Source organism: Caloenas nicobarica, chromosome 1 (assembly GCF_036013445.1).
Source record: "Caloenas nicobarica isolate bCalNic1 chromosome 1, bCalNic1.hap1, whole genome shotgun sequence".
NCBI lineage: Eukaryota > Metazoa > Chordata > Aves > Columbiformes > Columbidae > Caloenas > Caloenas nicobarica.
The window spans coordinates 201,789,013-201,805,603 of NC_088245.1; the positions used below are offsets into that span (position 1 = coordinate 201,789,013).

A 16,591-nucleotide genomic window follows, 5' to 3' on the forward strand; every position below is an offset into this window, starting at 1 on the left:
AGAGCATTGAGCACTCCCGTAATCAGCCACAAATCCAGAGATATCTCCTGCCTTCTACAGAGACATGGACGCTAAGTTAAGGAATCAAGAGTGTGGAAGAGGCCTGGGCAGTGGGTGACAATGGTGTGTGAGGGTGGCTGATGCTTTCCGTTTTATCCTGCCTTTAACAGCCACAGACCTAATGAATCAGGACCAGGACATGGTCATCTCTGGTTCTCAACAATACAAGCATGGAGATATGCTGTCATCTACAAGGATGTTCAGATTCAGGTCAGATATCTAGAGTCTCGACGAGAATTTTCAGGGGATGCCCAAATTGAGACAGGGTGCCCGCCCCTTCTTTTTATCCTGCTTTTACAGCCAAAGACCAGAAAGTGGCAGGATCAGAGCATTGAGCACTCCGGTCATCAGCCACAAATCCAGAGACAACTCTAATTTTCTACAGAGATACAGAGCCTAAGTTAAGGAATCAAGAGTGTGGAAGAGGCCTGGGCAGTGGGTGACAATGGTGTGCGAGGGTGGCTGATGCTTTGCTTTTTATCCTGCCTTTAACAGCCACAGACCTAATGAATCAGGACCAGGACATGGTCATCTCTGGTTCTCAACAATACAAGCATGGAGATATGCTGTCATCTACAAGGATGTTCAGATTCAGGTCAGATATCTAGAGTCTCAATGAGAATTTTCAGGGGATGCCCAAGTTGAGACAGGGTGGCCGCCCCTTCTTTTTATCCTGCTTTTACAGCCAATAACCAAAAAGGGGGAGGACAAGAGCATTGCGCACTCCCGTAATCAGACAGAAATCCAGACACAACTGTTATTTTCTACAGAGATACAGAGCCTAAGTTAAGGAATCAAGAGTGTGGAAGAGGCCTGGGCAGTGGGTGAGAACGGTGTGCGAGGGTGGCTGATGCTTTGCGTTTTATCCTGCCTTTAACAGCCACAGACCTAATGAATCAGGACCAGAACATGGTCATCTCTGGTTCTCAATAATACAAGCATTGAGATATGCTGTCATCTACAAGGATGTTCAGATTCAGGTCAGATATCTAGAGTCTCGACGAGAATTTTCAGGGGATGCCCAAGTTGAGACAGGGTGGCCGCCCCTTTTTTTATCCTGCTTTTACAGCCAAAGACCAGAAAGTTGCTGGATCAGAGTACTGCACACTCCCGTAATCAGCCACAAATCCAGAGACATCTCCTACGTTCTACAGAGACATGGACGCTAAGTTAAGGAATCAAGAGTGTGGCAGAGGCCTAGCAGTGGGTGACAATGGTGAGAGAGGGTGGCTGATGCTTTGCTATTTATCCTGCTTTCACAGACACGTACTTAATGAGTCAGGACCAGAACATGGTGATCTCGGGTCCTCAACAACACAAGCATTGAGATATGCTGTCGTCTACAAGGATGTTCAGATTCAGGTCAGATATCAAGAGTATGGAAGAGAATTTTCAGGGGATGCCCAAGTTGAGACAGGGTGGCCGCCCCTTTTTTTATCCTGAATTTACAGCCAAAGACAAGACAGTGGCAGGACAAGAGCATTGAGCACTCCCGTAATCAGCCACAAATCCAGAGATATCTCCTGCCTTCTACAGAGACATGGACGCTAAGTTAAGGAATCAAGAGTGTGGAAGAGGCCTGGGCAGTGGGTGACAATGGTGTGTGAGGGTGGCTGATGCTTTCCGTTTTATCCTGCCTTTAACAGCCACAGACCTAATGAATCAGGACCAGGACATGGTGATCTCTGGTTCTCAACAATACAAGCATGGAGATATGCTGTCATCTACAAGGATGTTCAGATTCAGGTCAGATATCTAGAGTCTCGACGAGAATTTTCAGGGGATGCCCAAGTTGAGACAGGGTGGCCGCCCCTTCTTTTTATCCTGCTTTTACAGCCAAAGACCAGAAAGTGGCAGGATCAGAGCATTGAGCACTCCGGTCATCAGCCACAAATCCAGAGACAACTCTAATTTTCTACAGAGATACAGAGCCTAAGTTAAGGAATCAAGAGTGTGGAAGAGGCCTGGGCAGTGGGTGACAATGGTGTGTGAGGGTGGCTGATGCTTTGCTTTTTATCCTGCCTTTAACAGCCACAGACCTAATGAATCAGGACCAGGACATGGTCATCTCTGGTTCTCAACAATACAAGCATGGAGATATGCTGTCATCTAGAAGGATGTTCAGATTCAGGTCAGATATCTAGAGTCTCAATGAGAATTTTCAGGGGATGCCCAAGTTGAGACTGGGTGGCCGCCCCTTCTTTTTATCCTGCTTTTACAGCCAAAGACCAAAAAGGGGGAGGACAAGAGCATTGCGCACTCCCGTAATCAGCCACAAATCCAGAGACATCTTTTACCTTCTACAGAGACATGGACGCTAAGTTAAGGAATCAAGAGTGTGGCAGAGGCCTGGGCAGTGGGTGACAATGGTGAGAGAGGGTGGCTGATGCTTTGCTATTTATCCTGCTTTTACAGACACGTACTTAATTAGTCACGAGCAGAACATGGTGATCTCTGGTTCTCAACAGCACAGACATTGAGATATGCTGTCATCTACGAGGATGTTCAGATTCAGGTCAGATATCTAGAGTCTCAATGAGAATTTTCAGGGGATGCCCAAGTTGAGACAGGGTGGCCGCCCCTTTTTTTATCCTGAATTTACAGCCAAAGACAAGACAGTGGCAGGACAAGAGCATTGTGCACTCCCGTAATCAGACAGAAATCCAGAGACATCTCCTACGTTCTACAGAGACATGGACGCTAAGATAAGGAATCAAGAGTGTGACAGAGGCCTGGGCAGTGGGTGACAATGGTGAGAGAGGGTGGCTGATGCTTTGCTATTTATCCTGCTTTTACAGACACGTACTTAATGAGTCACGACCAGAACATGGTGATCTCGGGTCCTCAACAGCACAGACATTAAGATATGCTGACGTCTACAAGGATGTTCAGATTCAGGTCAGATATCTAGAGTCTCGACGAGAATTTTCAGGGGATGCCCAAATTGAGACAGGGTGGCCGCCCCTTCTTTTTATCCTGCTTTTACAGCCAATAACCAAAAAGGGGGAGGACAAGAGCATTGCGCACTCCCGTAATCAGACAGAAATCCAGAGACAACTGTTATTTTCTACAGAGATACAGAGCCTAAGTTAAGGAATCAAGAGTGTGGAAGAGGCCTGGGCAGTGGGTGACAACGGTGTGCGAGGGTGGCTGATGCTTTGCGTTTTATCCTGCCTTTAACAGCCACAGACCTAATGAATCAGGACCAGAACATGGTCATCTCTGGTTCTCAATAATACAAGCATTGAGATATGCTGTCATCTACAAGGATGTTCAGATTCAGGTCAGATATCTAGAGTCTCGACGAGAATTTTCAGGGGATGCCCAAGTTGAGACAGGGTGGCCGCCCCTTCTTTTTATCCTGCTTTTACAGCCAAAGACCAGAAAGTTGCTGGATCAGAGCACTGCACACTCCCGTAATCAGCCACAAATCCAGAGACATCTCCTACGTTCTACAGAGACATGGACGCTAAGTTAAGGAATCAAGAGTGTGGCAGAGGCCTGGGCAGTGGGTGACAATGGTGAGAGAGGGTGGATGATGCTTTGCTATTTATCCTGCTTTTACAGACACGTACTTAATTAGTCACGAGCAGAACATGGTGATCTCTGGTTCTCAACAGCACAGACATTGAGATATGCTGTCATCTACGAGGATGTTCAGATTCAGGTCAGATATCAAGAGTATGGAAGAGAATTTTCAGGGGATGCCCAAGTTGAGACAGGGTGGGCGCCCCTTTTTTTATCCTGAATTTACAGCCAAAGACAAGACAGTGGCAGGACAAGAGCATTGAGCACTCCCGTAATCAGACAGAAATCCAGAGACATCTCCTACCTTCTACAGAGACATGGACGCTAAGTTAAGGAATCAAGAGTGTGGAAGAGGCCTGGGCAGTGGGTGACAATGGTGTGTGAGGGTGGCTGATGCTTTGCGTTTTATCCTGCCTTTAACAGCCACAGACCTAATGAATCTGGACCAGGACATGGTCATCTCTGGTTCTCAACTATACAAGCATTGAGATATGCTGTCATCTACAAGGATGTTCAGATTCAGGTCAGATATCTAGAGTCTCGACGAGAATTTTCAGGGGATGCCCAAATTGAGACAGGGTGGCCGCCCCTTCTTTTTATCCTGCTTTTACAGCCAATAACCAAAAAGGGGGAGGACAAGAGCATTGCGCACTCCCGTAATCAGACAGAAATCCAGAGACAACTGTTATTTTCTACAGAGATACAGAGCCTAAGTTAAGGAATCAAGAGTGTGGAAGAGGCCTGGGCAGTGGGTGACAACGGTGTGCGAGGGTGGCTGATGCTTTGCGTTTTATCCTGCCTTTAACAGCCACAGACCTAATGAATCAGGACCAGAACATGGTCATCTCTGGTTCTCAATAATACAAGCATTGAGATATGCTGTCATCTACAAGGATGTTCAGATTCAGGTCAGATATCTAGAGTCTCGACGAGAATTTTCAGGGGATGCCCAAGTTGAGACAGGGTGGCCGCCCCTTCTTTTTATCCTGCTTTTACAGCCAAAGACCAGAAAGTTGCCGGATCAGAGCACTGCACACTCCCGTAATCAGCCACAAATCCAGAGACATCTCCTACGTTCTACAGAGACATGGACGCTAAGTTAAGGAATCAAGAGTGTGGCAGAGGCCTAGCAGTGGGTGACAATGGTGAGAGAGGGTGGCTGATGCTTTGCTATTTATCCTGCTTTCACAGACACGTACTTAATGAGTCAGGACCAGAACATGGTGATCTCGGGTCCTCAACAACACAAGCATTGAGATATGCTGTCGTCTACAAGGATGTTCAGATTCAGGTCAGATATCAAGAGTATGGAAGAGAATTTTCAGGGGATGCCCAAGTTGAGACAGGGTGGCCGCCCCTTTTTTTATCCTGAATTTACAGCCAAAGACAAGACAGTGGCAGGACAAGAGCATTGAGCACTCCCGTAATCAGCCACAAATCCAGAGATATCTCCTGCCTTCTACAGAGACATGGACGCTAAGTTAAGGAATCAAGAGTGTGGAAGAGGCCTGGGCAGTGGGTGACAATGGTGTGTGAGGGTGGCTGATGCTTTCCGTTTTATCCTGCCTTTAACAGCCACAGACCTAATGAATCAGGACCAGGACATGGTGATCTCTGGTTCTCAACAATACAAGCATGGAGATATGCTGTCATCTACAAGGATGTTCAGATTCAGGTCAGATATCTAGAGTCTCGACGAGAATTTTCAGGGGATGCCCAAGTTGAGACAGGGTGCCCGCCCCTTCTTTTTATCCTGCTTTTACAGCGAAAGACCAGAAAGTGGCAGGATCAGAGCATTGAGCACTCCGGTCATCAGCCACAAATCCAGAGACAACTCTAATTTTCTACAGAGATACAGAGCCTAAGTTAAGGAATCAAGAGTGTGGAAGAGGCCTGGGCAGTGGGTGACAATGGTGTGCGAGGGTGGCTGATGCTTTGCTTTTTATCCTGCCTTTAACAGCCACAGACCTAATGAATCAGGACCAGGACATGGTCATCTCTGGTTCTCAACAATACAAGCATGGAGATATGCTGTCATCTACAAGGATGTTCAGATTCAGGTCAGATATCTAGAGTCTCAATGAGAATTTTCAGGGGATGCCCAAGTTGAGACAGGGTGGCCGCCCCTTCTTTTTATCCTGCTTTTACAGCCAAAGACCAAAAAGGGGGAGGACAAGAGCATTGCGCACTCCCGTAATCAGACAGAAATCCAGAGACAACTGTTATTTTCTACAGAGATACAGAGCCTAAGTTAAGGAATCAAGAGTGTGGCAGAGGCCTGGGCAGTGGGTGACAATGGTGAGAGAGGGTGGCTGATGCTTTGCTATTTATCCTGCTTTTACAGACACGTACTTAATGAGTCACGACCAGAACATGGTGATCTCTGGTTCTCAACAGCACAGACATTAAGATATGCTGTCGTCTACAAGGATGTTCAGATTCAGGTCAGATATCAAGAGTATGGAAGAGAATTTTCAGGGGATGCCCAAGTTGAGACAGGGTGGCCGCCCCTTTTTTTATCCTGAATTTACAGCCAAAGACAAGACAGTGGCAGGACAAGAGCATTGTGCACTCCCGTAATCAGACAGAAATCCAGAGATATCTCCTACCTTCTACAGAGACATGGACGCTAAGTTAAGGAATCAAGAGTGTGGAAGAGGCCTGGGCAGTGGGTGACAATGGTGTGTGAGGGTGGCTGATGCTTTGCGTTTTATCCTGCCTTTAACAGCCGCAGACCTAATGAATCAGGACCAGGACATGGTCATCTCTGGTTCTCAACAATACAAGCATTGAGATATGCTGTCATCTACAAGGATGTTCAGATTCACGTCAGATATCTAGAGTCTCGATGAGAATTTTCAGGGGATGCCCAAGTTGAGACAGGGTGGCCGCCCCTTCTTTTTATCCTGCTTTTACAGCCAAAGACCAAAAAGGGGGAGGACAAGAGCATTGCGCACTCCCGTAATCAGACAGAAATCCAGAGACAACTGTTATTTTCAACAGAGATACAGAGCCTAAGTTAAGGAATCAAGAGTGTGGAAGAGGCCTGCGCAGTGGGTGACAATGGTGTGCGAGGGTGGCTGATGCTTTGCGTTTTATCCTGCCTTTAACAGCCACAGACCTAATGAATCTGGACCAGAACATGGTCATCTCTGGTTCTCAAATAGAACCATTGAGATATGCTGTCATCTACAAGGATGTTCAGATTCAGGTCAGATATCTAGAGTCTCGACGAGAATTTTCAGGGGATGCCCAAGTTGAGACAGGGTGCCCGCCCCTTCTTTTTATCCTGCTTTTACAGCCAAAGACCAGAAAGTGGCAGGATCAGAGCATTGCGCACTCCCGTCATCAGCCACAAATCCAGAGACAACTGTTATTTTCTACAGAGATACAGAGCCTAAGTTAAGGAATCAAGAGTGTGGAAGAGGCCTGGGCAGTGGGTGACAATGGTGAGAGAGGGTGGCTGATGCTTTGCTGTTTATCCTGCCTTTAACAGCCACAGACCTAATGAATCAGGACCAGGACATGGTCATCTCTGGTTCTCAACAATACAAGCATGGAGATATGCTGTCATCTACAAGGATGTTCAGATTCAGGTCAGATATCTAGAGTCTAGAAAAGAATTTTCAGGGGATGCCCAAGTTGAGACAGGGTGGCCGCCCCTTCTTTTTATCCTGAATTTACAGCCAAAGACAAGAAAGTGGCAGGACAAGAGCAATGAGCACTCCCGTAATCAGCCACAAATCCAGAGACATCTCCTACGTTCTACAGAGACATGGACGCTAAGTTAAGGAATCAAGAGTGTGGAAGAGGCCTGGGCAGTGGGTGACAATGGTGAGAGAGGGTGGCTGATGCTTTGCGTTTTATCCTGCCTTTAACAGCCACAGACCTAATGAATCAGGACCAGGACATGGTCATCTCTGGTTCTCAACAATACAAGCATTGAGATATGCTGTCATCTACCAGCATGTTCAGATTCAGGTCAGATATCTATAGTCTTGACGAGAATTTTCAGGGGATGCCCAAGTTGAGACAGGGTGGCCGCCCCTTCTTTTTATCCTGCTTTTACAGCCAAAGACCAAAAAGGGGGAGGACAAGAGCATTGCGCACTCCCGTAATCAGACAGAAATCCAGAGACAACTGTTATTTTCTACAGAGACATGGATGGTAAGTTAAGGAATCAAGAGTGTGGCAGAGGCCTGGGCAGTGGGTGACAATGGTGTGCGAGGGTGGCTGATGCTTTGCTATTTATCCTGCTTTTACAGACACGTACTTAATGAGTCACGACCAGAACATGGTGATCTCTGGTTCTCAACAGCACAGATATTGAGATATGCTGTCGTCTACAAGGATGTTCAGATTCAGGTCAGATATCTAGAGTCTAGAAGAGAATTTTCAGGGGATGCCCAAGTTGAGACAGGGTGGCCACCCCTTCTTTTTATCCTGCTTTAACAGCCAAAGACCAGAAAGTGGCCGGATCAGAGCACTGCACACTCCCGTAATCAGCCACAAATCCAGAGACATCTCCTACGTTCTACAGAGACATGGACGCTAAGTTAAGGAATCAAGAGTGTGGAAGAGGCCTGGGCAGTGGGTGACAATGGTGAGAGAGGGTGGCTGATGCTTTGCGTTTTATCCTGCCTTTAACAGCCACAGACCTAATGAATCAGGACCAGGACATGGTCATCTCTGGTTCTCAACAATACAAGCATTGAGATATGCTGTCATCTACAAGGACGTTCAGATTCAGGTCAGATATCTATAGTCTTGACGAGAATTTTCAGGGGATGCCCAAGTTGAGACAGGGTGGCCGCCTCTTCTTTTTATCCTGCTTTTACAGCCAAAGACCAAAAAGGGGGAGGACAAGAGCATTGCGCACTCCCGTAGTCAGCCACAAATCCAGAGACAAGTGTTATTTTCTACAGAGATACAGAGCCTAAGTTAAGGAATCAAGAGTGTGGCAGAGGCCTGGGCAGTGGGTGACAATGGTGTGCGAGTGTGGCTGATGCTTTGCGTTTTATCCTGCCTTTAACAGCCACGCGCCTAATGAGTCAGGACCAGAACATGGTGATCTCTGGTTTTCAACAATACAAGCATTGAGATATGCTGTCGTCTACAAGGATGTTCAGATTCAGGTCAGATATCTAGAGTCTAGAAGAGAATTTTCAGGGGATGCCCAAGTTGAGACAGGGTGGCCGCCCCTTCTTTTTATCCTGCTTTTACAGCCAAAGACCAAAAAGTGGCAGTATCAGAGGATCGTGCGCTCCCGTAGTCAGCCACAAATCCAGAGACATCTCCTACGTTCTACAGAGACATGGACGCTAAGTTAAGGAATCAAGAGTGTGGCAGAGGCCTGGGCAGTGGGTGACAATGGTGCGCGAGGGTGGCTGATGCCTTGGTTTCTATCCTGCGTTGTAGAGGCAGGGAGCAAGGCATGAGTGGATCACACGATGTCATACTCCAGTAATCAGTGACAAATTCAGAGACATCAGCTACTAAGTTATGGAATGCATAACCTGTTAGAGGCTTTAGCAGTAGATGACAATGGTGAGAGAGAGTGGCTCATCTCTTGCTTTTTATTCTGCCTTTTACAGCCATGGAGCTAGACAAGGGTGGATCAGACCGTTGTGCACTGTCATAATCAGGCACAAATCCAGAGGTATCTGTCACGTTCTTCAGAGATATGAGCACTTAGTTAAGGAATTAAGAGTCTCTCAGAGGCCTGGGCAGTGGGTGACAATGGTGAGAAAGGTGGCTTATCCTTTGTTTTTTATACTGCCTTTTCTAGCCACAGGCCCAAATGGGGACAGGACTAGACCATGGTGCAATCCCCTAATCAGCCACAAACCCAGGTACATCTGCTATCTTTTATAGGGATATGGATGCTAAGTTAAGGATTCAAGAGTCTGGCAGATGAGTGGGCAGTGGGTGACTGTGTTGAGCGGTGGACCCCAATCCTTTGGGTTTTTTTATTTTCTTTCAGAGCCACAGATCGATAAAGGGGCAGGGCCAGACTTTGGCCTTCACTACTCATTAGTGACACAGCTAGAGAGTTCTCCTGCTTTCTACAAGTATATATACATCAAGTTAATTAATCACGAACCTGTCAGACTTCTGGGCAGTGGTTGACAGTGATTAGCAAGTATGGCTGCCCCTTTGTTTTTTGTCATGCATGTTAGAGCCATGGGCCTTGGCACGGCCGGGATAAGACCGTGCCACTCTCTGGTCCTTGGCCAGTGCTCCAGAGAGATCTGCAACCTTCTGTAATGAGACTAAGTTATGGTATCAAGAGTCTGGCAGAGGTTTGTGTATGCCTTGGCCATCGTGAGCAAGCATGTCTGTGCCTTTGGATTTTATCCTTCATTTTGCAGCCATTGCCCAGAAAGGGTCAGGACCAGACCACAGCCATAGACCCAGAGAGATTTGCTGCCTTGTACCAGGGTGTTGACATTAAGTTAACATATCAAAAGTGTGGCAGAGTCCTAGTCAGGGTTTACCCATGGTGAGCAAGGGTTACTGCCCATTTAATTTTTATCTTGCAGGAGCATTAGCAGACCATGTTGAACTGTTTTTCTCATCAATACAGGCTAAGAGATATGCTGCTGTCTACACGGACACTGACACTAAGTTATCAAGATTCTCACAGAAGCCTGGGCATTTTTGACAATTATGAGCCAGGGTGGCTGCCCTGTTGTTTTTTTTTTTTTTATCATGACTTTCACAGCCACAGCTCAGAAAGAGTCAGGGCCGGACCCTGGTGCACTTCTGTAATCAGCCACAAACCCTGGGAGGTCTCTTAGCTTCTACAAGGATATGGATACTAATTTAAGGTATCAAGAGTCTGGCAGAGCCCTGGGCAGTGGTTGACAATGGTGAGAGAGGGTGGCTGCCTTTTTGTTGTTTATACTGCATTTAACAGCTGCAGGCCCAGACAGGTGCATGACCAGACCATGGTGAACCCTAGTTTTCAAGAATCTGGGCTGAGAGATACATTGTCATCTTCAAGGATTCTGACATCAAGTTAAGGTGTCAAGAGTGTGGCAGAGTCCCAGACAGGTGTTTCCCATGGTGAGCAAGGGTGGCTGCTTGCTTTGTTGAGTATGCATGGAGTGCACAAACTGAAACACAGCAAGTTCTACCTCAATATGACAAGTATCTTTCTTACTCTGAGAGTGATCGAGCACTGGAAGAGACTGCCCAGATAGGTTGTCATGCCTTCTTCTCTTGGGATTTTAAACAACTCCCTGGATGTATTCCTGTGAGATTTGTGAACCTTCTTTAACAAGAGGTTTTGATGAGATGATCTGCAGAGGTCCCTTTCAACTCCTACTATTCTGTGATTCTGTGATTTTAAGTCCATAACTTATTTTTTCTTTCTAACTTCAGCAAGACCATAAAAAGAACTGAATATTTAATGTACATATTAAGCACACGTATATTTCAATTTATTATTTTAATTTCTAAAGGGATTTTTTTCTGTTCCTTGCACAAGCTTTTACTAAAACAACTAGCTTTCTGTATCTTATTTAAGTTCTATGAGACTGTTGATTTATGATAGAGTGGCACATATGTCTTGGGATTACAGGTATGTATTGCAACCAAGCAATGTAACAACTAGATTGTGGTCCCTTTACAATTTATTTGTTGTCCTTTTCAATCTAGGCAATTAAAACCACTAAGCACTCTCATTAGGATTTACTACTTAAACTGGTATTGCCCATAAAGGCAAGGATATGGAAAACATTTCAAATATTAGTAAAGTCCCTCTTTTTAAATTCTTGAATTTCCTGAGAGCTGTACTCACATATTCTTTGAATTCCAAGGTTCTCTTTGCAGCACATTTGGACTTGAAAAATACTGCAGTATATGACTTCTTAGTAACAAGTATTTGAATCGTAATGGGAATGGAAACTGGAATCTGTGTATCCTCCACCCTTACATACAGAGACACTTTCATTTTCTCTCTCAATTACTGATGAAAAAAAAAAATCAGATGTTCTTTAGTTGTTCTTGCTGAGCAATGCAAGTACCATGAGAACAAAGCGCAGATGACAATAAAGTTTCCTGTACTTTCAGTTCTGTAGTAACAGAAATAGTATCATTACTCAACATTCAGCTTTCTTGCCACCATCCTTAATACGATTCCAGGTCAATAAACACACCATGAAAAAGAAGAAATTCCTGGAACCTTGAGAACACAGAGGTGAGCAGGAAGGAACTATGATCTTGTTCAAAGTTCTGCAATGAAGCTGCCTTGGCAATATTATTTTTAGTGTCTGATAATTCTATGTGATATACCTTGAAAGAATAAAATAAATAATCTTCTTTTAAAAGTTTTGTTAAATAATACTTTAAAATATAATTGTCTGCAGAAGAGGAAGGTGTAGCAGATTCTACACTGCACTGGTAGACAAAAACGACTAGTTTTTGTCTTCAATTCAGACTGGTAAATGTGCTGAATCTAGCAGACGGTGTGCAATCAGGAATTCACATTCACTAAAAAATAGAATCAGATCTTGCACATCTTGAGGTTCACTGATTCAAACACTTTCAGTAGTGAGCTGGACCCTGTTGTTGTTTTCTTTTTTGTTGTTGTTGTTTTTTCCTAAAAGATATCAAACCAAAGATGGAAGGATAGAAAGAGTCTTTGTTCAAGGTTAAGTTAAATTGTCTTTACTCCAGCATTTCAGGAGTTTTTGAAACAGTAAGAAAGTATGAGAGTATGCAGTTTTATGATTCTTCAAGAGTATTTCATGAATAATTCACACTTTCTATGCACATTTTTTGGTCGTGACTTTACACATTTTTACAGAAGGACTGTATTGCCTTAACTGCATGTTTACGCTAAATAATTCCATGTAGTTTAAATTCAGCAGTGAGCTACAGCATAGCTCTTTTAATTTGAGACATCAGAAAACACATGCTGAATTGAGAGTGCAAATTAAATGGCATAAAGTCATTATAAAAGGACCTTTATTAGAAGACATGTCAGGCCTCTGAACCTGTCTGCTGGGAAATCAATTGAGAAGTTGCTTGAGAACCTGCATACTTAAGCAGCTAATGAAAGTATTTTGTTTTTTCCTTATGGCAAAACTGGCTCCTGAGTGTATGCCATATACAAGGTGCTTGAATTATGTAAGTTTTCAATTGAAGTAACTTAAAATATGTTTGCCCCCGTTATTAATGTCCTCTCGCTTGTAGCAGCAGTCACTCATAACCACACACAAGCATAGGGTGCTCTAGCATTTCCTCATTTGGGAGAGTTTGGCTAATAAATAGGACCTTTTAAGCCTATCACTTATCACATACCAGTTGTAGGAAGATAGCTAAAATATCTTTCCTTTAAGATCTCTAGAAACTGAAAAAGAGCCTTGAGCCCAAATCAAAATCAAGAAATATATTAACTTCAGTAAGTGGAATGCTACATGACTAAGATGGCGAACTTATTTCTGGTTTCTAAATATCCAAGATACGATCTCAAATGTGAAGGTAATAACAGAACTCAGAGAGGTTTAGAAACTAAGTTGTATTCAGCTGCTATAGCAGATGTGTTCTTGCCCTCTTGGATGATGCAGATTATCCTATCCGCTCTCCTTCCACAGAGCCCTCAACCCTGCCATGCCAGAAGTATGCTCATCTTTTCTAACCCCTGTTTCATACCTGTGCTGGTGCCATGCAGGTGCATCAGATAATCAAGGGCTTTTAAAATATTACACGGGTGTCTCAGTTTTACCTGTTTCTACAAATGTCTACACAGCTGGATGTAAAGACCTGCAAGTGGTGGAGTAGCTCTCCTAGGACTGCTTTATGCAGTCCTTGAAAGAAAGAGTTGAAGTCCCTCTCTTCTGAGTCAAGTGTTCTGTTTGCTGGGGCTTATGAGTTAAAGCCCCTTTAAAATTTTGCCTCCAGTCAGTGGTTCTTCACTTCCTGCTGTAAAACAGAAGAAACTCAACTGCAGAGTTGGAATGTGGCCCCTGTGTTTCGAGAAGACTTATGATTGATGACCTAGATCAGGTATGATCTCAGTCTGGAAATGCCAAGGATTTAGGTGGTGGAATGCTTACCCTGAGGATGCCCATCCCATATCCCATATCCGATTTTCTTAGAATGAGTTGAGCATAAAGTTTCCTCAGCCTTCTCAAAGTAAGGATTTAAGCATAACAACCAAATTTCACATCAAATTTGAACAAGGTAAGCTGCCTTTTTGCCAGCTGTTTGTGTTTGTGTGGTGGGTTTTTTTGTTTGTTTGGTTGTTTTTTTGGTTTGTGTTTTTCTTGTTTTTTTTTTTTTTTTTTCAAGAAAACATGAAGAAAAAATCAGGGTCAATCATGGAGAAGATGCTATATGGTTCTAGCTTGTACTCTATTATTCATAAAGTCTGTATTCTTTTGCCTTGTCCTTGTGGCTTCCAATTCTCCTTCAGTCTCTAGACATTCATGCTGTTGAAGACCAGGATAATACACTTTGGTTTTAATCCAGAACTTTGATTTTCACCTCCACATATCAGGTTGACTGGGAGGAGTCATCAGTGTCTGATGCATGGGCAATAACAGAGTTTAGCCTAGTGACCGCTTGCAAAGGGTATTGCAGAGGAAGTACAAATGGAGAAACCGGCCTCAGTTCAAGAAATGCTATCAAAGAGAATTTACCTGCTTGCATGATTCAAATTGTTTGTGTTCTAGATCACCCTTAATCAAGGAACATATTTATGCTTGTATAGAAGTAATTTCTGTTCATAAAAAAAGTGTGCATAAACTGTTAGCTTTCAACACATGCAAGGCACTTTCCAGGGGAAAAGCAGACTTTCCTGAGAGGAGCAATAATGCTGTAATCACAGTCATTATACTGCATTAATGTTGTTGAACTGTGAGGTCTTAATCACAGTCCTTTCCTCTGTTGCTTCCTTAGACTGTAACATTTAAATATCCTCTAACCTTTCCCTCCGTCCCTCTCCTTCCTTCCTCCTTTTCTTTCTGTTTTTCTTTCTATCTTTCATTAAAAAATGGTATCAGAAATGTGACTTTTTAAAATGTAACCAAATATGAAAGAATGTGTATTGTTAGTATGAATTATTGCATTTAAAGGTAAATGACACCGTATCTCACTGGTATGTTTATCCATGTATGCACATGTGTATGCATGGCAGAGTTGAATACACAGAGGAGGTAATTTAGCAAAAAAGTAATTTAATAAGATTTGTTATTCAACTTACATTGCTATCATTCATGATTAAATTGGAAAGATTCCAAAGAAATAATATATATCTATAAAAGAGCGACTGACATTTTATTACTAGATGAACTTGTGCTGTAATGGAATTTCAAACCACTAATTTTCTAATTTCATGTAGCAAAAACTGTATAAAACTATTCTGAATAGGAATTTTTAAGAAAGAATTTTTAACTGGTGACTTCGAGGTTAATCTGAACAATCTAGAGGGAGAGAGGGCTGCTTCTACTTTGTGTTGTTTAATAGAATTCAAATTGATGTCTGATAAAAAATATAATCTTTTTCAAAAACATTTCAAAGATTCAGAGATGGAAATTAGACTTACCATCATGTTTGAAGGCCTCTGAAAGGTGGTAGAGGTTTGTTGGGGAGTGATAATGTTGTGCAGCTCCTCTCCAACCTGGTGAAGATACACTTCCTAATGAAGGACTGCTTAATCGTGGTCTGTTCTTTGAATTAAATGAGGCTAAAGATGAACTACCAGATTTGATTCTTAGGATAGCAGCATATGATGTGGGGAGACCAGGAACAGCTTCCGAATATTCTGAAAAAAAAAGAAAAAAAGACAGAGCACTGAATAAAGTCCATCACTTTTCAAAATAGTATTTAATTATGAATTAGAAAGGTAGAAAATTTTTTATCCGTAAAAGTAGTGTCAGAGACACCTCAGATTCCATGAGGCACTCAGCTTCTAGACAGAACTAGGCAGCAGCATAGAGCTCTAAGACAGAAAATTCCTCTGCAGTTTATACATAATATTAAAAAAACCCAGGTGGTTATTAAGTTTGTTATTTATGTAGATATTAATTTACAATATTTTAAATTCTATTTCTATAATCTTAATTCATTAGTAGAAAAGTGTTTGCCAAGCCACCATCTTTCCTTCATAGCCTTTGTATATACTTTGTAGATGCAGTGCAGAAGCTGCTAAATATGTTCCTCATTTCAACAATTTGTGGGCAAATCAAGCGGGCTAGCTGAAAAGCCCAAGAGCCCACATATGCACAAAAATCTCTCCCAAAAACATGCACACGTCAAAGTCACTTCCTTTTCTGTCTCTGTAACTTCCTTTTTTTTTTTTCCTGCCTGTACTTAAAATTTCAGAGTCTACAAATAAAGAATATCAAATAAAAGAGAAATAAATATATGATATTATTATAACAGATTAAAAATATCACTCAGGAGCTGCAGAAACAAAGCAAGCTAAACTGTTGGAGTCAATAGCCCTTAACATACAACAGTCTTAAGGAGGTGAGAAGAATTTTTAAAGATATGTTCATAGAGATGAGCAAAGGGAGTCAGCCTGCATATCAAGTGCATGTGAAGGAACTGATTTTTGGGAAGACAGGGGAAGTGGTTGGTAGAAAAAAAGATCATCGTTCTGTCATCTCCACTGATGATAAATATTTATAAATTGGATGTTCTTCACATTGGCATAATATGAACAATGAAAAACTATGAATGTTCGACAAGTTGGAATAGCACCAAACTCAATTGAAATAAAGTCTCTTCAAAATACTAGGTCACAGCCTTACTGGAGAGCTTTTGGAAAAATATTCTAAGCATAAATGTAGTTTGGATAAGGGATTAGACTCTTTCTCTAACACAGTCTACATCAGAGGATGGAAATGCTTGGTGTCAGGAGAGCTGATCGGTTGGGCACTGTGGAGCTCTTCAGATCCTCACAGCTCAGATCTTCTGATAACCCCAGGTGTTCATGATACCCTTGTGGAATAATTACTGAGGGGGCAAATTATTGAAACTAGTTATCGAA

At 43.1% G+C, this 16,591-nt stretch overlaps 1 protein-coding gene across 1 annotated transcript in view; it reads right to left on the reverse strand.

Moving 5' to 3' along the window:
• Positions 1-15,705, reverse strand: part of CNTN5 (contactin 5) — a 361,776-nt gene extending 346,071 nt beyond the window's left edge. Inside the window, exons 1-2 of the mRNA XM_065645468.1 lie at positions 15,684-15,705; positions 15,143-15,361 (exon numbers count right to left, since the gene is read on the reverse strand). Coding sequence (XP_065501540.1) covers positions 15,143-15,361; positions 15,684-15,705 — 241 coding nt within the window. The remainder of the gene's footprint in view (positions 1-15,142; positions 15,362-15,683) is intronic.
• Between the last annotated feature and the right edge of the window lie 886 nt (positions 15,706-16,591).